We start from the raw sequence: 23,128 nt of genomic DNA on the forward strand, positions 1-23,128 counted from the left end.
TAGTGTGAGATCAAGAGCTGCTGCATTGATACTGCATCTATTCTCATTAAAGTCCTTCACAAAGGATTCTGTGTTCTCTTTTTTTAATATTTTCTTAAACTTCTTCAGTTCTTTCTTCAGAAATTTGATTATTTTACTCTCAATGTCCTACAAATAAAGCAATAAAAAATAAGAGACAGAACACAATTTAACCAGATCCACATCCAAATTTAGTCAAAATGCAGTCAGTATTTACTCAGTAATAAAAAAGATTTGCCATAGTAACCAGTTATAAACCAAACATGTCAATTGGCTGCCATTTAACACACAAAAGTAAAAAAATAACAGGTTTTCTGAAATGTTGATTATTATTTTATTGGTTCTTAAAATTAAGAAATGTTGTTCAGTTTGTTATAATTATAAACAATTATAAAGTTTTCCTACCTGGAAGATCCCGCGGAGATTGTGTTTGAAACTCTTGTGTTTCCTGTGAGTCTGAACGTCTGAGTCTAAAGTCTCACATTGAAGCCTGTTAGCCAATAAAAAAAAATACTGCATTTATTGTTCAAGCAAAATATTAGAGAAATATTTGCAAACATTTTTAACGAGGAGAAAATGGAAACATTAGCTATTTAAGTTTATGCTTTGAATTCTGCATTGACGATGGGTATTTTGTTCAGCAGTTATATCAGTGCACCAAATTAAATGGGTATTACAAAAAATAGAATTATAAATCAAATCAAATCATTTAAATATTTTTGCTGTTTGTAAATTGGAATGATATTTGATCGATAAAGGTTCATGATAAATATTTGCTGAAATATTTTCTAACAGTGTGTAACCAACGATAAGAAACACATTAAATACCTTTTGTTGGTTGATGGTTTTCTCTCACTGAAGTTTGGTCCTCGACCTTTTGACCAGTCACTCTTCACAGACTCAGAGCTGTACACATGTGAGCCTGATCTTACACTAATAACACAGAGCAGAAAGATAAAACATGTCACTACAGGAGATACTTCAGGTTTCATGTTTAATTAAGCCCAGTTTAACACAAATTAATTCCTGATCCGAGACCTGAATAACTGATCAAAACGGCCTGAATCCACTTGAATTAGTTTGGGCTGCTCTCACTGAATCATCTGAAGTGGTTTCTCATGCAGTGAAATAAACAGACAGTATTGAGACACCAACCAGCACTGTTTTTTAGTAGTTTTCAATCGTTGGGTGTAGTACGGAAGAGTCAAAATCAGAGCTTCTAATCAATAGATGGGTTTAATCAACCAACCAACCAAACAAACAAGCATAACAACATCAAGATCGGACAAGGAGTGCAGGGAGGTGAGTTCAATAGACCTTTTTCACAAAAAACGGAAATACGCAATCGTTGCGGAACCGGAGTTCCTGTCAAGCGTCAACACATCAGAAAAGCATACCCGGTCAAGAGAAAATGGATCAGCGAGTCTACACAACTTTGCTAACGGATTTGCCAAATAATTACATTTGGCTACAGTTCAAAACAGTTTAAACATCACGCAGTGTGCACACTTCTATTTTTTAACATACAACATAATACTTTTAATAAAATTATAGATAGGTTTTATTTTAAAAGACAATCTATAATAATATATGTTTACAATAAAATCACGTTATGTTTTAAGACAAAATAAATTCACAATATGTATGGAGGCATTTTGTAAAAGTGAATTTTATATATATTAAATCAAATATCATACATTTTGAAACTAAAAATATATATACACGACTCACGAGGCAACATCCATTTAAGCATGCGTGTTTATTTTCGTAGTTCCGTCAGTGAAACAATACTACATCCTGAGAAACATTTAAATAGATTTCAGTAAATAATGGTAATATATAGAAGTTAAATATTAGTTTTAAAAAAATATTCGTTTTCATTTCCCCACAGAGGTGCGTCATAAGCTGCTTTGGGTTTAAAGGGTTGTAGGACATGAGCAGAGAAGTTTGGTCCTTCATCCCGCCGGTTAGCCTGAATCCATTTCCGTCAAACTCCACCATCAACAGGGAAGGAATGAAACGACAGATACGGCTGCTTTTGGGAATAACAAGAACAGCCCGGTAAGCCACAATCACACTTGCTCGTTGCTTGCGCCATTTGTTTACATGTAGCCCTGCCCGGGGAGGAAGAAGATTATCCCGACGATCGCGTATTTCCGGTCGCAAATACGGAAGTTGTGAGAAAGGTCTATAAGAAGGGAGTGCAAATGATGAGGTGCTGGGAATCCAGGGAGAGTGGGGAAGATGATGAGGGAGTGCGTTCAGGTGTGAGGCAGGGAGGATCCTGGGAAATGGAGTCCGGGACAGGTGTGGAATGTAACATCAGCACTGTTTTTCAGTAGTTTTCCTGAACATGCACTAAATGGATGTCTGACTTTGTTGCTTTTTGCAGTTTCCAGACTTAAAAACGTTTAAAACGTATAGAGATAGAGTAGGCCAAAATCAGAATTGTGAATGGGCTGAATAAATCTCTCTCTACGAGCCTGACGTGAGATGCCGCGCTGATGACATGCGCATGAATCACTGTCTCACACACAGAGAAATATTGTAAGTTACTGCACAATACATTTTTAACAAGCAGAATAATACAGCATCATGATACACAGTCTCATGTTTAGCTATGTCTTTTAACTATAGTATTCTGAAGGACAAAATCATGAGCTTTAACTATTGTCTTTACATCATGGAGTCAGCGGTCACTTTACTGTGCCCGAGGTCCTGTGCGGTCAGACACTTGGCACTGCGATGACATCAACATGCATTTATCAAAAACCAGAGATATCACAGAGTAATGTAATATCCATATCGCCGAACCCTAACGGGTATTACAAAAACTATAATTATAATTTCAAATAAAATAATTTCAATATTTTTGCTGATTGTCAATTGGAACGATATTTGAATGATAAAGTTTCATGATAAATATTTGCTGAAATATTTTCTAACAGTGTGACCAACAATAAGAAACACATGAAATACCTTTTGTTAGTTGATGGTTTTCTCTCACTGAAGTTTGGTCCTTCCTCTTTTGAGCGGTCACTCTTCACAGACCCAGAGCTGGACACATGTGAGCCTGATCTTACACTAATGACACACAGAGCAGAAAGATAAAACACGTCACTACAGGAGATACTTCAGGTTTCATGTTTAATTAAGCCCAGTTTAACACAAATTAATTCCTGATCTGAGACCTGAATAACTGATCAAATTAAAACAAATTAAATCTGTGGAGTAAACAAACACTGTTGACCGCAGTAACCAGATGACTAACGCACAGACTAATGTCTGTAAAATACTAAAACTGAAATCTCATCTAGTATCTATATCTATATATAACTGAACGGTGTGCAGTAAATGAGAGGCTGAGAAATAGAAGAAAACCTTTTACATTTCACAGTCTCAAAACATCTCCAGTCATGGTAGAAGCTCTGTACATTAGTTAGATATTAACTGTGATATTGTCTATAAAGCCCTGTTTGACATGTATATTTGACTTGTTCTGATTAAAGTTTCCACATTATTCACATTTACTATCCACTAATGTGCACCTTTAAACCGTAATGCAATACACTTTAATCTGGGTTTGTACATGACTTTACATATATTGTGCATTAAACATATTTAACTGTGCTAAATGTTCCTGTAAACTAAATATGAAACCAGTTTCAAGCCATTTTAACCTGCGACAATCTAAAACATTTATAGGAAGTTCTCAATTGTTTTGCACAGCATTTGACACGGCAATGGTGAGAGAAACACTGGTTGTTGGTCAGGCTTTGCTCTTTACAGGACAAACCTGAAGCTCCAGTAGTGTTTAAAATGATTGAGTGAAAACAGTGGCAGTCTTACCTCTGTTCCTCTGAGAGACTCATCTTAGAGAGAGCGTCCTTTCCTCGCTCCTCTGACATTACTGCAGAGAAACTGCCACTGGAAACAGCTCAGCGCTGGGATCTTTGTGTCGCTGAAGACCATCAGATGCTCAGCATGACCTGGACATGACAATGAGTCAGTGAGATTAATATCATGAGCGTTCAGAGGGAGAAATGAGGAGGAAAATTAACAACTAATGACCAATGTTCAGCTAAACAATAAGACAAATAAAATGTACTACAACTATGTTAAATATTAATATATTTATTTTACCAATTTTACTTTGGTTTTAGTGAGAAACAGCAACAGTGGATGATCTTTTTAACATTTTAAACACTAGATCACAAACTCTAGTTCATAATTATGGTTAAAATATGAGGATGTTTATGTTGCTTTGCTGTGGTGTCCACTGTAATGGACATGTAAAAAAAAAAGTTTTTTACATTACTTTCTACACTTTATCTGATGAATTAACATTTCTGTCCATCAATGAGCCAAACAGTTGCTCACCTGTCTAATAAAACACATCATATATTAAAGCGGCTTTGGTGTTTCCATGATTTCTACCGCAGTAAAACCGGATATCGAGGGTAAGGCGGATACGACGCATTGACACGGGCCGTTACGCTGGTCAAAATAGAGGATTTCTCTGGATTTAAACATTGTTGGAAACATTTGGGATAAAGTAAGTACACAAGGCAACAAAATAAAACATTGCCCAAGTGGTTTTGGGATATTTTAATCCAAAAATCTTACATATTGTGCCTTTAACTGAAATGAATGCTTGTCATTCAATGACGACTGCATGAAAAGTAAAGGCTAGTATTAAAAACATTATAAACTGCTATGAAAATGTAAACATTTGTAGTGTAGACAAAAGTCAGCGCAACGCTGAAACTATATATTACCATTATGAAGTAATCAGGGCCGTAGGGGTTTTATCATCAATGAGGGCCCATATTTTAGTTTGATGATAAGGGGTTGATGAGTTGAGGGGTTCAGGGGTTTCCGGAGTACATTTTATTTCTGATCTACATATGTGCATTTCAAGACATTTGAAGGCCATAAAAATTCATCAATAATAGCTTTAAAAGCATGTGAGATTACCTGCTCTCTCCTCATCTCCATCACTCTTTCTTTTTCTCTCAGTCTCTTCTCTTGCTCTGTCTCTTCCCTCCTAAAGCTGAGCTTTGACTGATAGTATTTTCATTTTCCTCTGTCAGTGAAGAAAGTGAACATTTGTATTGAAGCTTATGGGTAGCAATATTCATTTTGAAATGTAATATGGAAAATGTTAATGGAGTGTGTAAAATGGCAATGTATTTCTGTATTTAAATTTACATTTCCAATACGTGCAAAATTTGGTGCAAAATTCAAATGAAAATTACATTATATAATTAACATTTGCCATTTCATACATTCGTTTTAATATTTCAATAAATATGATATAGCTTACATACCTATGATGGGTCAACTGATATCTATATATTTATGAATCAGTTTCTCAGACAAGTTAATTTACTGAAGGCTATGAGGAAAGCTAGGAAACTCAGTTTATTATATTAATTCACAATATGTGCTCATTCATTATTAATCTTATGCCTTATATGATGAAAATGTCTTCGTTAATGCTTCTTTCACCTCACATTGACAGATACTAATTATTACATGAATCACGTAAATTATAGGCCTACTGTATTTTCAATTCAAAAGGGGACAAAACTCAACAAAAGTTTATTAGTTTGCATCACTGATTATTTTTGATGGTTTTTTAACATTTATAATATAAAACAGATGTCAAATATGAAATGTTTAGTTTATCTCCTTACATCTTATCTCGCGCTTTATGACCGTTAACTGGAATCGCTCAGCATCTGTGAACATAAAGCCCGCCTACTTTGATTTGATTGGTCATCTCAAACATTTTGACATTGACGAGCGGTGACAGACCAATGACAGCTCAGATGAGAAGATCTTGTGCTGGGCAATATCAATGTGGCACTAAAATAGTTAACAATTAGACAATTATTTCACAACCTTTACACACCTCAGAAAAATACAGAGAACCAGGCCTCGGTGCTACGGCCATAGAAGTAAACCACTAAACGGATTGTCCAAAGAAAACTTTCAATCCCGCATTAATCACAAAACGATCCTAAAACTGCAAATAAACCTTTTTAGAAAAAGCATTATTCATTTCTACAATATGGTTTGTTTTAGTAATTCCTGGCCACTTCTTGATCATTTTTTATACTTTTGCAACAATGTAGCCTATAAGTCATGACTTGTGTCATAACCTAATCATCATCACACTAACTCATATGAAATCTGAATATTCCCCCAAAAAAGTGTAATGGTGTAAGTATTAAAGCTTACTTGCAGTAGTTCAGACGGTCTTGCCTTATTCAGGGACGTTTCTCAATACCAAGTACACGAACTTCGGACTCCTGAGAATGAACTCCCGAGGGCGGGAGGAGCTCAGCCGGTGATTCTCTGTATGTGTATTTTAGTCTACAATAAAATAAATATCTTATAAAACACCACTCTACCTCTTTGCATTTTCATTTAAACATATTAATAGCCACACAAATGTGGATCAGGCAATGTGTAGATATATTCATTATATGAATATATCTACCTCTTTTCATTTACATTTTTAAAATATTAAACATGAATATGTGGTTCAGGCAATAAATGTGCATTTAAATGATTATCTTCACTGTAATAAAATTCACATAAAACACAACCCAGTCTATTTTTATTAAATGTCAGTTTTAATGATCAATAGCCATTATAAAAGCATAAGTAAAAGGTATAAGAAGCTATACAATAAGAAATAACATTTCACAAGTCCACAAGTACAGACAAGAACACATATTGAGAAACGTCCCAGAAGTCTGTCAAACACTTTCGCTTTGAAATTGAGACTCACCTGTGCGATCCTTTAGGACTGTTGTTTGTCACGAGATGCGATTCAATCTTTAGTACAATAGTCCAGTCTGTGCTAAAAGAGATTCTGCCTCATCATCTGAAGACTTTAATGTTTAACAGCGAGAGCAGGAAGATCTGAAACATTATATAAACGAGGTTACACCTGTGCTGTTGTTGTTCTAGGTTTAGGGGAGAATGGGGTAAAATTTGTATTTTTTTAATTATGTGTTCCTCAAGATAAGAGAAAATAAGGCAGAAGTAATGAAAGTATCTAAAGTAATTTCAGGATGTTTGCTATCATTTTAAATGATCAGAATACATATATGACAATGGGTTCAAAAAATATGGTTTCTTATTAAAAAAAAAAAGTGTGGCTCAATTTACCCCAGGTTAGGGGTAAGTTGATCCGAGTCAGTGGGTTAGTTGCACCATCTGGGTGTAAACGGACCATCTAATTGAATCTTAATCAACTCAAATTATTATTTTTTTTTAAGGAGAAAATGATGAACCAAACCAGTTGTGTATCATTACATTGAAATTATACCAGTTTATACTTCAGAGATTTAACTTGACTACAGTGCCTTTGGTTGGGTAAGTTAAAACACTGGCTCAATTTACCCCACATCATTTGGCTCACTTTGCCCCATAGCTGCCATTTTGGATAAAACTAGCCATCTTACCAATTCAGGCTAATATTTATCTAAATGATTTGCAGGGTTTTATACATTGCTAAATCCCCAATATGGGTCATAAATACTTCAGACCTGGACACATTTGCTTTGATGCAACAGTCGTTACATCTGTTATGATAAAAGTTCAGTTTCTAAAGTAAATGTGTGCCTTCCACTCCTCCTGTGTGCTTCTCGTGTTCACAGTCTGGCAGAAATGATGGGTGGGTCCAAAATATATGGTCATATGAAAATAAAAGTGTACAGTTGCCAAGATAAAAGGGGTGGGTCCACTTACCCACTGGCTCATCTTACCCCACTCTCCCTACTGGTGTTTGGCGAACCAGCTTTGGTGCATCACCGCCACCTACTGGACAGAGTTTGCAGTGCATTTCATCATTATTTTAATCATTCACACATCGATTTATGATTCATACGCCATGTCTAAAGTATTTCCCAGAAGACAAAATAAGAACAATTTACCCCAATTATTCTGTGCAAATGTTTCCACTGCCTGATTTTTCCCCTTCATGAGCTTCAGTGAATGTGTTCACCTTCTGTAATAGTTGTGAATGAGTTCCTCATTTTGTCTTCAGTGTGTAAAGACGGATCTCAACATCTCACAGTCTCTGCTGGAAAGAGTTCAAATGTGCAGAAGATGCTGGAAAACCCAAGACTGTGCAGGACCTGCAGGATTTTTCTGAAGAACTGTGGACAGAACAAACTCAGGACAAACATGGACTTCATAAAAACAGCCGTGGATCCTCCAGGTAAAGACACACAGCACTGAGAATCTATTAAGAGCTTGTAAAGTAACGGCTTCATTTGTGTAAATGCAGATATTATCATATCTTGTGGACTTTATGTAAACATCTGTTATAAAGAAACATTTCTGTTGCAGTGCTGAATAAAAACATGTCATTTATTATCTCTGTTTTTAATTATTGATATTCTGCAAGGTGTGTGTAACTTATGACTTCCACTAGTAAGAAACTATACAACAAAGAGTATGATCAAATATTTTAGAGATGAGCATAACTGAGCAAAACTATTACATATTTTACTAGAATAGTCACATGTTTTTTTTAAGTTTGTAATTTATTTATTTTCATGATTTTTCATGGCCTGGAAATCACAATTTTTTTCTAAAAATATTTCCAGTTTTCCATGAGTGTGTGTCCCTGTATCATTGGTGTTCGCACCTTTAAATAGAGCCTGATAGTCAGTGGCCGTCCAGAGAAGAGATCAGATATGAGCTGAGCAGAAGTGTGGAAAACTGATCAGAAAACAGATGTGGACGAGGACATGAATGATTTATACACGGTTTAATCCTGTAATTACAGTAATTCCAGCATGGCATGAACACACCTGAAGTATAATAAAAATATAACCACACAATGTTTCTAGTAATTTACTTATGTAACTAATTTATTGTTAATATATATTTTAAATATTGTGTGCTATCACATAAAATGAGTTTCCTGGGGATGATGGAGGGACACAAGGACAACTATTATGAAATATATCAGTAAAAGCTCTTTTTATGTAGTCGTGATGTTATATTGTGTCATGTTTATCAAAATAAGATAAAAACGTAGACGCCACTTCATTGATATTTAAAGAGTATAGGCTTATGTTGAACTTTACTCTTGTATAATCAGACGCTGTATTAAGCTGTACATAAAGTATTGGATGAACATGTCTCTGAAACATCTGTGTATTTGACAAACATTGCATTTATTTCACTTCAGCTGTGATAAAGTGAGCAAACACAGCACGAGCGTCACTACGGGAAGCAGAAAGTGTCAGGAAGATGTTTGAGGCTGGGCTGCTGTTTTCTTCAGGGTCGAGTGTTTAGGGGCCGTTTGGGACGGGTCTCTGTGTGCATCGGCCCCTGTTGAGCTCCTCAAATCAGTCATAATAAATAAATGTCATCTCTGGTGTTTTTTGTATCAGTATTTATTTATACTGATAGTGGAAGAAGACTCTAGGCGTGTTGCTGCAAGAGTAACAGATGGAGAGAAGAGGATCTCCACTGGATGTCTTTATAGCCTTCGAGGTTGGCTAGAAATGTTGTGTGTCCTGGACCAATTTCTGTGTTGTGACTTAACAAAGACCCACACATGAAACTGTAGCTCTGCATAATCTGGAGTCGATATGCCATTGTTTTGCAGATGTTTGGGAAGTCGCAGTTACACGTTCAGTCAAAGCTTGTAATGCGGTAGTTAAGCTGATCTAGTGACATGTGCTTTTCCTCAATTCATGATTTTAACACAAGCTTGTCTTCATTTGCCCCTTCCAGAATGTCCTGAGAGGATAAAGTGATCAAACGGGTTAACTCACTGTCGGCCGCTTGGTCGTCACTTTAAAAAATAAAAACTTTAATTTAACAAACAAAAAAATGCAACAAACAACAAACAACAAACTTCAAACATTTTTCTAAATTAACTTAATAAAGAAACTATACGAAATAAATCTACTTTGTTATTAAAAAAAAAACTTAACTATTTTAATGGCTGCAACAAATGTGTAATGGTAAAAAAAAAAAAAACGGGCTCCAGTCGGACTCAGGCCGAGAATTTTGGAAAGCTGTCAGACACGGGCCGGGCCTCTAGATTTGAGCTCTAATGTGAGTGGTGCTTGCAGTGGCAAAACTCGCCACTCTGTTGCAAGGGTGTGTTGAGGTGGTTGCTAAGGTGTTCTGGGTGGTTGTTAGGGTGTTTTGGATGGTTGCTAGGGCGTTGCTAGGCGGTTGCTAGGGTATTCTGGGTGGTTGCTAGGGCATTAGTAAGCAGTTGCTAAGGTATTATGGGTGGTTGCTAAGGTATTGTGGGTGGTTGCTAGGGTATTCTGGGTGGTTGCTAGGTGGTTGCTAAGGTATTCTAGGTGGTTGCTAGGGCATTGCTAGGTGGTTGCTCAGGTGTTCTAGGTGGTTGCTAGGCGGTTGCTAAGGAATTCTGGGTGGTTGCTAGGGCGTTGCTAGGAAGTTGCTAGAGTATTCTGGAGGGTTGCTAGGGCGTTGCTAGGCAGTTGCTAGTGTATTCAGTGTAGTTGCTATTCGGTTGCTAAGGTGTTCTGTGTGGTTGTTAGGGTGTTCTGGATGGTTGCTAAGGTGTTGCTAGGCGGTTGCTAGGGCATTGCTAGGTGGTTGCTAAGGTATTCTGGGTTGTTGCTAGGGCATTCTGGGTGGTTGTTAGGCGATTTCTAAGGTATTCTAGGTGGTTGCTAGGGCGTTGCTAGGGGGTTTTAAGGTGTTCTAGGTGATTGCTAGGGTGTTGCTAAGGAATTCTGGGTGGTTGCTAGGGCGTTGCTAGGGTATTCTGTGTAGTTGCTAGGTGGTTGCTAAGGTATTCTGGGTGGTTGCTAGGGCGTTGCTAGGCAGTTGCTAGGGTGTTCTGGGTGGTTGCTATGGTGTTGCTAGTCAGTTGGTAGTTGTCACAGATGGTTACTATGGAGCTTTAATATTGTTTTTATCATGTCCTCAGCCTGATTTAGCACTTAGCTAATCACTATTAGCATGTGTAGCATGTTGGAAGTGCTGTTTGCTAGCATGACTCGAAAGACCCAACCGCTATTTTTCTATGATGTTCTGATGCAGAGATGTAGGTCTTGCTAAACGGTTACTAGGGTACTCTGTTTGGTTGCTATGGAGTGGCTTGGCAGCATCCAATTATGAAACTCCAAAGGCTCAGATGTGAAGATATATCCCTAAGTCTGATTGTATTCGTCTGAGAGAAGAAAGTCATATACACTAGGATGGCTTGAGGAAGAGTAAATCATGGGGTAATTTTCATTTTGGGTGAACTATCCCTATAAAGAAACTAACTTTGATATATTAAAACAGTGTGTTGAATGCAGAGACACATGGCACATGCTATATATACGTTTGTTCACTAATGGTGGAAGCTATACATTACATTAATAAACATTAGACATTTTCATTAATATTAAATTATGAAGCTTTGCACTAAAAGTTTTGGCAAATTATTTTACATGTATTGCATCCATGCATTCAACTAAATGATATGGAGATGGATATGCGGATATGTTACGGTACAGAAGGGTCGGAGACAAGAAGTGCAGGTTAGTGAAGTTTATTGAACAATCCAGTAGTGCAAACGGAAGTGCAGGTGAGAGGAGCAGAAGTTCTTGGGAGTTCGTGATGAGATCCTGAATGACACAGTCTTTATACTTGCAGATGGTGATCGTTGAAGACAGTCTGGAGCGGTGGAGACACTGAAGACACACACACACGACGATGGAACACGATGGAGACTTGGAGGTAACAAGGGATGAAGGTAAGTATCGTAGAGTAAGTGCAATGTAACTACGTCACCTTAAAGTGTAACCAGATTATTATTAAGGCAAGACACTGCAGGTGAATAGGGTTTACTATGTATTTTCCTCCGTTTAATAATCACAGTACATTAAAATGGTTGTTTTGTATTACAAGAATATTCTGAAATGTAATGTTTAAATTTGCAAATGAGGCATTATCTGAATAAATACGCACTAGTTTGCATACATTTCCAGAACAGAAATCTGAAACATTGGAAAATCACTATATATTTTTTTTGCAATAAAATGTTATAAATCAGGCAAATGTTAAATGAACAAAGCGGGACTCATAACCCTTATCTGCCTGGGGGTAACTTGTTCATCATCATATTGCTGATGCTAAACTACACTCATGGTAAACTGAGCTCAGTTTCAGGTGCTGACATGCTCCTCGGCTGAGGCCATCTCTTCTTTACCCTCTCACACTGGGAATGATCGTCTGGATCTGGTTCTAATGGATCATGACCCTGAGCTTTACCTTCAAGACCTGCTGGCCTTATAGAGAGGGAATCTGCTCTCTACCTCCTGTGTTGTGTTGATCAACAGAGCTCTGACGCCTGGAGCTCGAGACCTTCTGGAGTATGTGACGGCCAGACCGCAGAGCTTCAGTGTGGGCAGACACCTCGATGGACTGATGGAGATACTCGTCCATACGGCTGTCTGACCTCAGGCGTCTGAGAGCTGCAGGAATGAGTCCTGAAACCCAGAACTGAGAGAGCATTTGACCACTTCTGGCTCCATCGTCCTGAAGTCAATGGGTTTTGGTTAAGTCCCTGAAATATGGTGTGGTTAAAATGCTTGTTTATTTATTTAATTGTGTCTTCTGATATGATCTTGCAGATGTCTTCCAAGTCGGGTCTCAGGACTAAAAAGTAGTGATGTTAATTCTGTTCAACTAATGTTTATTGCCCTATTGTTGTACTTTACAGTGTATTTACCTATTTGTCTATTCAATATATAAATACAATTAATAAATAAAAATCAACTCACTACCATTTTGTCAAGAAAGTATAACTACAATTAATAACAAGTGGAGACTGAAATTTTACTTATAGGGATAAATGGGAATATTTGAAATATAACCCAGATAGCAAGAAATTACTGAAACATGTTGAGTCAATGTTGAGGTGTACGCGCTAATGGCATTGAATTATCATTGAATACTGAAACAATGGTGAGATTTCAACAAAAAAGTCAATGAAAATGTCATTGAATCAACATTGAAATTAACAAAAAGAATAATATTGTTTGATCAATGTTACAAATGGATAAACAGCTTGAATATTTGATTTCTACATGGGTGGGAATGAAATGCCCCTTTCCACTGATTGGTCAACCAAACCCCAAACCTTGTCATCATCAGGGAGAGCCTCGGGCGTGACCAATCCTGGAAGCACCAATTACACCACATCAGTTGACAGACCAATCACAACAGTGTCTCCTCATAAATATTGCTGTAAGCGGCCCCACTTCACTCCTTATTCTCCAGAGGGAATATTCACTGTCAAAGTGAGTATATTTTTTCTTCTGCTGTCTTTAGTGGGAACTAACGCGTTGAGTCGAGTTCTATGATTTCCCCAAAACTCTCATCTTCTATGCATTGTGTGTTGGGGGTTAGACACACGCAGGCCGTTCTCACTGAACCCGAGTGCTGCCCGCACTGCTCTCTTTTCCTGTTAAGGGTATTAGAGCGTAGAATGTGAGTCGTGGGGAAGATCCAAGCTTTTCTGCACCATTCGCGGAGAAACACGGGCCTGCTCAGCAAACCCAGTAAAGCTGGAGAGTTAATGGATGAAATCTCTCCCCAACTTCCCCTTCTCTTTGAATCAGACCCTTTGGCGGGGGATAAAGAGGAGGAGGAAGCGGATGAGATGATTGCTCATCTCTTGGAGATGCAGATGCAATTCTCCCTCCTAATCTCTCCTCCAGACCCAGCAGTGAGACAGGTGAGTCTGTCTGGTTGGGAGAGTTGAGAGAATCTGGACGTGAGACGGTGAGTTTATGTACACACTCAGACGTGAGGTCAGGTGCTGGGGTACTGCCGAAAGACATCAGAGGCAGACGGTGGGTGATAACTCCACTCCATTAAGGGTTTAGAGACTCTTCCAGACCTAGCAGTGCAACAGGTGAGTCTCCTCATACAGGGAGACTTGGACCGTATTAAAATGTGTAGGAGAGCAGCTGCTAACTCTCTATGGACTGGCCATCACAACAGGAGGAACCAAACTATCACACTCTATCACTGCAAGCCTAAAATAAAGCATAAGGCATGAAAAAGGAGAAGGCCATGACTTGAGTGAGGAGTTAAAAACCTTAATGATCCTAGACACATTAATAAATAAAATCAGTGTCTCTGCTAAAGACAACAAATATCACGCAGTGGCTATGCCAATAATTTCAGGAGGGGAGTTTGGATTTAATAAAGTCAAAATATGGGCATCCATTATAGCAGAACAAAGACAATATACTGTATATCTGAGCATTAACAGACACAGAGCTAACTTAATATTCAATACAACAGAAAACAAATATATTCTGTGCATAAAATATAAGAGATCATGTAAAAATATCGCATTCAAAAATCACATTGTAGACTTTTTATCATATGATACATTTATGTGCTATACTTGACAATCACATTTATGATTAGAAACATTTGAATCATTATGGATGAGTTCAATCAAAGATTATTATATTTGTAGGCCTGATACTGAAGAGCCTGAAGATTTCTGCTGACAGACTCATCTGAGCTCTTCCTCTGTTCCTCCTTTACATAAAACAAAACCATCATTTGGCTGAACACTAAACCAACATTAATCCTCAATATCACATGTTTCTGATATGCATGCTAATGTAGCATGTGGCTGATTTGTAATGACTACGCCACCCCGAAAACGGGGAAATTATCAAAAAGAACACGCAAATAAGCTCCACTTGGAAAGGGCAAGAGGCGTGAGTTTCCGTTTAAACAGATATCTTTATTAGAGTTAAAAAGAGTTTACAAAATTTAAAATCCCAAACACAGCATTTAATTGTTGTAGTCAAATGAAAAAGAAAACAAAATTAATCAATGCAAAGGGGGAGGCTGAGGCTTCCTTTATGAGAAGCGGGCTAGTATGGTACACCCAGTGCAAAAAAAGAAATCTCACCAATCAAAATCACATCCACAAAGAATCACTGCAAATAATGACCAGAAATAGTGACACAGCAATAAATGACAACCCGTATTAAAGTGAAGCCTGTGTAACCCAACACCAGCCCGCTCCCAAGGAACACTCAGCTCCTGCAAAACACACAAAGAAAAGAATTACATTAGAAGACAAACAAACCAGAATCAAAAAATCATACTGTCACAGCAGCAAAGATCAAACTCAGAACTGATCACGGCTCAAGATTGCAATATCACCGAGATCATCGATACCGCATAGCGGTAATCACTCCAATTAATAGTGACTGTTAACAAAACAGTCAAAATCACAAAAGGAACTGAGAGTTGGTGACAGTAATACAAAATAACTCAATACAAATAACAAAAACAAATTAAACCAACCAAAATAACGACCACAACAAAAGGAAACAAATATCCAGCCCACTTAGCCACTGGACTAGAAGTGTCTGATGACCCAAAGCAGCAGCGCGGCCCAGAGCACGGATTGGAGAGAGAGAGAGAGAGAGAGAGAGAGGAGGGGAGAGAAGGCGCAATGCCTTAACGAGGACCCTAAACGTAAACATTTATTACACTTTCAACTTAAAACATACACGATTTACAAGGGAGAAACAAACTACTCACCTTATTAGACGATGGGACACTCACAACCACACACACACACACACACACACACACACACACACACACACACACACACACACACACACACACACACACACCTTGTACATACCCTCACAACACCGAATGTACCACATTAAAACGTACCTGAGGGTAAGCAGTACACCACGCACACACAAAGCTCTGGCGGACCAACGTCACACTAAAGTAAAGATCGCATGATATTACTCATAGCATTCAACTGTAACAACAAAGCTACATTGCTACCAACACATACCTGCGATCCACAACAGTGCGAGGAAAAAGGGCCGGGCTTTCGACCAAGACGCACTCCAGGGGGCATGAACAACAAACTTATACAAAAGCGGAGAGGCACCCAATTGGCCACGTACTTAATGATGGTGACGTTTCAAACACGTCACAAGCATCACTACACTAACACACACGCTGCTTTAGTTAACTAGTCTGAGTCTCTTCCAGCTGTATGAAACACATTTACACATTAATCACACATTTATTTCTCCTCATAGACACAGTAGTGAGGCTCTTCTGTGATCACCTGATGCTTTCTGATCCTCTCATGGCCATTTCAGAGATTTAAACCATGATCTAATCGATCTATCAGGGACGTTTGGTGATTGAGCTTCATCTTCATCTTCATCTAGTCTGTAAGGAGGAACCAGAAGAGAAAACAATCAGTGTTCAGTGGAACAAAGTGCAAATTAGTTATATTTCAGTGACTGTTTTTGAGTAAAAAGAAGTGACATTAAATTCCTGTAATCAGATTAATTACTGACTTTACATTATCCTGCAGAGATATTCCTCAAACAATATTTGTGCATTAAATACTCTAGATTTAAAACATGAATGGCGTTCATATGTGTGTGTGTGTGTGTGTGTGTGTGTGTGTGTGTGTGTGTGTGTGTGAGTGTGTGAGTGTGTGTGTGTGTGTGTGTGTGTGTGTGTGTGTGTGTGTGTGTGTGTGTGTGTGTGTGTGTGTGTGTGTGTGTGTGTGTGTGTGTGTGTGTGTGTGTGTGTGTGTGTGTGTGTGTGAGTGTGTGTGTGTGTGTGTGTGTGTTGGTGTGACTGCAGAAGGACCTGCGACTCCTATTGAGACAATCTGACCAAGTCTATTTTCAGACTGAAATGATTCTCTATAACTGACACAGTTAATAAAGCAGGTGTTGCTGTGTAAAGCTGTGACTGTGTGCTTTTGTTCTCTTTCCTCCTTTGTGTTAAACATTTTAATCAACTTTACATTTTGTTCTCACACAAACCCTTTGTTGCAATAAAGCTTAATGATAATTTCCTCTCATGAATATTTGAAAGGTTTGTTCTCATATCAGAGGTAAATGAAGCTCTCTTTAATATCACAGTGATGTTTCCTCACCTCAGGACACAGTTTGAGTCTCGTAGCTCGTCTCTGAGCCGCTGCTTTGAGTCTCTGATCTTATTGTCTCTCAGATCAAGCTCTTTTAAAAACTGCAGTGCTTTTGAGTTAGTCAAAGACTGAGTTAAAGAAGAAACATCGGTAATGCCACAGGCCTGTAGACTAGAAAGACACAAACAGAGGAAGAGATTATCTCACAAACAAATCATTAAGATGAAGAATTTTACACAAATATATGTATAACACAGACAGACAGGACACTGACGTACAGCGCGTTCTCTCTTCTGTCTTGTTGTGTGTGTGTGTGTGTGTGTGTGTGTGTGTGTGATGGGTAGGTTTAGGGGCAGTGTGTGTGTGTGTGTGTGTGTGTGTGTGTGTGTGTGTGTGTGTGTGTGTGTGTGTGTGTGTGATGGGTAGGTTTAGGGGCAGGGGCAGTGTGTGTGTGTGTGTGTGTGATGGGTAGGTTTAGGGGCAGGGGCAGTGTGTGTGTGTGTGTGATGGGTAGGTTTAGGGGCAGTGTGTGTGTGTGTGTGTGTGTGTGTGTGTGTGTGTGTGTGTGTGTGTGTGTGTGTGTGTGTGTGTGTGTGTGTGTGTGTGTGTGTGTGTGTGTGTGTGTGATGGGTAGGTTTAGGGGCAGTGTGTGTGTGTGTGTGTGTGTGTGTGTGTGTGTGTGTGTGTGTGTGTGTGTGTGTGTGTGTGTGATGGGTAGGTTTAGGGGCAGTGTGTATGTGTGTGTGTGTGTGTGATGGGTAGGTTTAGGGGCAGTGTGTGTGTGTGTGTGTGTGTGTGTGTGTGTGTGTGTGTGTGTGTGTGTGTGTGTGTGTGTGTGTGTGTGTGTGTGTGTGTGTGTGTGTGTGTGATGGGTAGGTTTAGGGGCAGTGTGTGTGTGTGTGTGTGTGTGTGTGTGTGATGGGTAGGTTTAGGGGCAGGGGCAGTGTGTGTGTGTGTGTGTGTGATGGGTAGGTTTAGGGGCAGGGGCAGTGTGTGTGTGTGTGTGATGGGTAGGTTTAGGGGCAGTGTGTGTGTGTGTGTGTGTGTGTGTGTGTGTGTGTGTGTGTGTGTGTGTGTGTGTGTGTGATGGGTAGGTTTAGGGGCAGGGGCAGTGTGTGTGTGTGATGGGTAGGTTTAGGGGCAGTGTGTGTGTGTGTGTGTGTGTGTGTGTGTGTGTGTGTGTGTGTGTGTGTGATGGGTAGGTTTAGGGGCAGTGTGTATGTGTGTGTGTGTGTGTGATGGGTAGGTTTAGGGGCAGTGTGTGTGTGTGTGTGTGTGTGTGTGTGTGTGTGTGTGTGTGTGTGTGTGTGTGTGTGTGTGTGTGTGTGTGTGTGTGTGTGTGTGTGTGTGTGTGTGTGTGTGTGTGATGGGTAGGTTTAGGGGCAGGGGCAGTGTGTGTGTGTGTGTGTGTGTGATGGGTAGGTTTAGGGGCAGGGGCAGTGTGTGTGTGTGTGTGTGTGATGGGTAGGTTTAGGGGCAGTGTGTGTGTGTGTGTGTGTGTGTGTGTGATGGGTAGGTTTAGGGGCAGGGGCAGTGTGTGTGTGTGTGTGTGTGAGATGGGTAGGTTTAGGGGCAGTGTGTGTGTGTGTGTGTGTGTGTGTGTGTGTGTGTGTGTGTGTGTGTGTGTGTGTGTGTGTGTGTGTGTGTGATGGGTAGGTTTAGGGGCAGGGGCAGTGTGTGTGTGTGTGTGTGTGATGGGTAGGTTTAGGGGCAGTGTGTGTGTGTGTGTGTGTGTGTGTGTGTGTGTGTGTGTGTGTGTGTGTGTGTGTGTGTGATCGGTAGGTTTAGGGGCAGTGTGTGTGTGTGTGTGTGTGTGTGTGTGATGGGTAGGTTTAGGGGCAGTGTGTGTGTGTGTGTGTGTGTGTGATGGGTAGGTTTTGGGGCAGGGGCAGTGTGTGTGTGTGTGTGTGTGTGTGTGTGTGTGTGTGTGTGTGTGTGTGTGTGTGTGTGTGTGTGTGTGTGTGTGTGTGTGTGTGTGTGTGTGATGGGTAGGTTTTGGGGCAGGGGCAGTGTGTGTGTGTGTGTGTGTGTGTGTGTGTGTGTGTGTGTGTGTGTGTGTGTGATGGGTAGGTTTAGGGGCAGGGGCAGTGTGTGTGTGTGTGTGTGTGTGTGTGTGATGGGTAGGTTTTGGGGCAGGGGCAGGGGCAGTGTGTGTGTGTGTGTGTGTGTCAGGACACTTATACAGCGCGTTCTCTTCTGTCTTGTCGCGCTTAGATGGTTTAAAAGCATAACATGAATAAGAGCGTGATCATATAATGTAACGCGGGGCAAAAATGTATATAAAAACGAACAAACGTTAATTGCTTTAAATATTTTTAATGAGTTAAAATGAGAAGAAGAAAAAAAACGCCCGCGTTAACACAATTTGGCCAGCACTAATATATATATATATATATATTAATATATATACTAATATAATATATATATATAATGAGAAATCCCTCATTAACAATTAGACACAAAAACTTTGGTACTCAAAAAAATAATACAATATCACTGATAAATATTTTCCAGACACATAATTAGATAAATTCGCCATTTATCAAAAGTGCTGAGATGAGATTTTGTCTCGTCTATGGTCAGGAGAAAAAAATTAAGGTGGTGGTGGTGGGTCATCTTACCCCGGGGGCATCTTACCCAGACTTACACAATCAGTTAATTGTTTCAAATACTTGAAATGCAATTATTCACTAGTTCAAAAGTTAATTTTAACTGTGACCAATGGCAAAGGCCAGAAGATGCAATGCTACAGTATAAATGATGTGACTTGAGCTAAACAGTGAACTGTAATCACACTGTAACTGTACAGTATAATGATACTAACTGTAGATTCTCCAGCTGTGATTGTGGGTTCATCAGTAGATCACTGAGGTTTCTCACTCCAGAGTCTCCTAGTTTATTCCTGCTCAGGTCCAGCTCTCTCAGGTGTGATGGGTTTGATTTCAGAGCTGAAGTCACAGCAGAACAACCTTCATCTGTCACATCACAGCAGCTTAACATACATTAGGAGAAATGAGAAAAACAAACTCTTTATTCTGTTTCATTCAAATATCAAAACACTTTTTCTTTCTTGTGTGTGAATGTGACTGACCTCAATCTCTCCAGTTTACAGTGTGAATCCTTCAGTGCGTCACATAAGGGCTTCACTCCTGTGTTTCCTAGTTTATTCCAGCTCAGGTCCAGCTCTCTCAGGTGTGATGGGTTTGATTTCAGAGCTGAAGTCAGGATGAGACACTGTTTCTCTGTAATACTGCAATCATAAAGACTGAAGACAGAAAGAGAAAATGACTCAGATCTGTGATGATCATCTTATTGAAGAGCTACAGCATATAGTCTGTCATTTAGTCTATAGTTTCCATATTCAGCTTGTAATCGTGTCACAATAATTCTGTTTGCTGGAAACTGTTGTGTTCATTTTTTAAACAATTCTGTTTTAATCTCTGTTCTATTGTAGATCTGAAAATTCAGCTTTTGTCCCCGTTATGATTGAATCACAGGACCGGATACCAGTTGCCTTGTCAAAAACTCTTTATTGTCATATGTCTCGAGACACAGGAGAGAAACGTGTTGTTATCGTGCCAGCTGTATGTTTCTCTGAGGTTGTACATTAACATTGAGCATTATATACCACTGACTACAGATTTGCAATTCCTTACAAGGTAAAGAAACATGTTGGTCTGTTTAAAATAGAATGTATACTTCATGCTTACATCAGTTGATAATATAAGCTACTGTTACATCATCGGAAACAGGTGCTACATATACAGTAAGGTCCTTCATACAGTCCATGACAGAACATGTACACACATTCTTGTATGACCAAAATTATCTCCCTGTCCCTTGTCCATGCCATATGACAGTAATATATCATGCAAACTTCAGCTCATGCAGTATATATAACTTTCTCATGCACTTAAACTTCACAAATACATTATAGATTTAATTATGCATATAAATAATATTAAAATAACAAATTTCTGATCTACATCTATGTATGTGCATTTATCACTGTAGATTAATATATAGGATTAATATAGAAACAATAGAATAGTTAATATTTAAAGGAACTGTATGTAAGAAATGTATTTCAATAAATCATAAAATCGCCCTGATATGTCACTAGACATTAAGAAATCATGTTAATTTCAAATACTTATATCACTGACAACAGTAGTCCGGCCAGGATATTGTGATTTTAAAAGTGAAGTTGCAGCCCTCAACTGATGTTGATGTTGACATGTTGTGTTTTGGCCTGAAGCTCCACCCTCCACCCTCCACCTATCGACCAATCACGAAGTCAGTAGTGTTTCTGCATCCGGGTTGCCAGCTCTGCTCTAGTTACCACAGCTGCAGCTACAAACTTTTTGGATAAAAAATAAAACTTTACAAAACCTAAAAGACCTCGTTATGAATCAGAAAAACGTTGTGACAATGAAAAAACAAAGAACTTGCTGTGTAGGACTCGTCACTTGCCATTGGAAGCTCCTTGTAGCAGAGCCTACGTTCCCACTGGATCCTGCAGCCTATCTGGCAACCTCGAGTCAGGGGGAGGGGGATACACCGCTCTACAGTCATTTGAAAGTGATTGCAGTACCAGTTTTGGCCACAATCTTACATATATTTCCTTTAAAGGGGACGTTGGAAATGTTCAGAGGCTGTGTGAATAAATCCGTCTCTACCCGCACCTCTACGATCTGTCATTAAAACATTATAAAGACAGCCAGATGTGGAATAAATCATGTAGGGAAATTGCCCAGAGTAGCCGATCTACTGCTCATGTGTGGAACACGTCCGCCGAGCGGATCTCAGCACTTTCAGTAGTGTAGACACAAGCAGGACCGTCCTGTCCACAGCTGTCCGTGAACACGTCTGAACTGGAGAATAACCGAGGCTTCACACTGACAAAATGACCACTAATGGAAAGGCACACTGCATCTGCTAGACCTCGAGCTAGTGGAGGGGTCAACAGTTAAAGGCATGTTGTACTCCTTTAATTAAGAGTGTGTGTTGCACACTATTGAGGATATTGAGCTGAAGCTTGACTTTACAAGATTAAATCGCAAATCAAATCGCAATCACAACATCTGTCAAAAAAAATCGTACTTAGATAAGCCCTAATTTTCATTCATTAGGTAAAAGCTTACAATAGATGTGTGCTATAGGAAATTGTGAGAGTAACAATCCACAATATGGTTGGCTAACATTATCCGTATGTTAGCTTAGGAAGAGAGCAGTGGGGTGAGCAGTAGCTCATTAGCATTTAAAGAGACAGGCACTGAAACAGGTCGCTGTGAACAGAGCTGTTTTTGAGGAGGTTAAAGGCTGTTGTTTTACTCGATTGAGGAATATTAACCAAAGTATGTTACAGACTTTTTCATGAAGACCCTAAAGAATCATACCAACTTGTGGAAAATGGCCATCCGATGTCCCCTTTAAATGGACTGATTTTAAACATCAGAAAAGCATGTACAAGTATAGATTAAATCCTCTAAATACACATTTTAGATAATAAATTAAGATTTAGTGTAAAGCACCATCAGTCCAGTATAACTGTAACTCTGTCAGAATAATCTACTGTCATTTGTTGACCTGTTTTTAGTCTGTTCTCACTTCTGTATTGTTTCAGAGCAAATATTTGTCAGATTTCAGCATATGAAACTATTTTATAGCCACAATTTCAAATGCTTCAAAGTTTAATGCTCTTCTACTGACACACATAAGCCGTTAACTAACAGTATTTCTGAATCTTTCTTCAGATGGAGAAACAGCAGAAAGTGCAGAGCTATAAATGATTTGACTTGAGTCCAGTTGCCTTAAAATAAACTAAACAGTGAACTGTAATCTCACTGTAACTGTACAGTATAATGATACTAACTGTAGTTTCTCCAGCTGTAATTGTGGGATCATCAGTAGATCACTGAGGTTTCTCACTCCAGAGTCTCCTAGTTTATTCCTGCTCAGGTCCAGCTCTCTCAGGTGTGATGGGTTTGATTTCAGAGCTGAAGTCACAGCAGAATAACCTTCATCTGTCAAATCACAGTATCCTAACCTACATTAGGAGAAATGAGAAAAACAAACTCTTTATTCTGTTTCATTCAAATATCAGAACACTTTTTCTTTCTTGTGTGTGAATGT

The 23,128-nt window shown here is 39.1% G+C and overlaps 1 protein-coding gene across 2 annotated transcripts in view; it reads right to left on the reverse strand.

Annotated features, from left to right (window-relative positions):
- Positions 1 to 14,223: 14,223 nt before the first annotated feature.
- Positions 14,224 to 23,128, reverse strand: part of LOC307139805 (uncharacterized protein) — a 50,814-nt gene continuing 41,909 nt past the window's right edge. The window contains exons 20-25 of one of the 2 annotated variants that reach the window (XM_079838904.1): positions 22,869 to 23,042; positions 20,085 to 20,258; positions 19,818 to 19,985; positions 17,003 to 17,164; positions 16,172 to 16,278; positions 14,224 to 15,108 (exon numbers count right to left, since the gene is read on the reverse strand). In XM_079838904.1, the coding sequence (XP_079695030.1) occupies positions 16,191 to 16,278; positions 17,003 to 17,164; positions 19,818 to 19,985; positions 20,085 to 20,258; positions 22,869 to 23,042 (766 nt within the window). In that variant the 3' untranslated portion in view covers positions 14,224 to 15,108; positions 16,172 to 16,190. The remainder of the gene's footprint in view (positions 15,109 to 16,171; positions 16,279 to 17,002; positions 17,165 to 19,817; positions 19,986 to 20,084; positions 20,259 to 22,868; positions 23,043 to 23,128) is intronic. The other variant, XM_079838905.1, reaches the window with a different exon arrangement.

The sequence above is a fragment of the Gobio gobio genome (assembly GCF_949357685.1).
Source record: "Gobio gobio genome assembly, chromosome: 16".
Classification (NCBI taxonomy): domain Eukaryota; kingdom Metazoa; phylum Chordata; class Actinopteri; order Cypriniformes; family Gobionidae; genus Gobio; species Gobio gobio.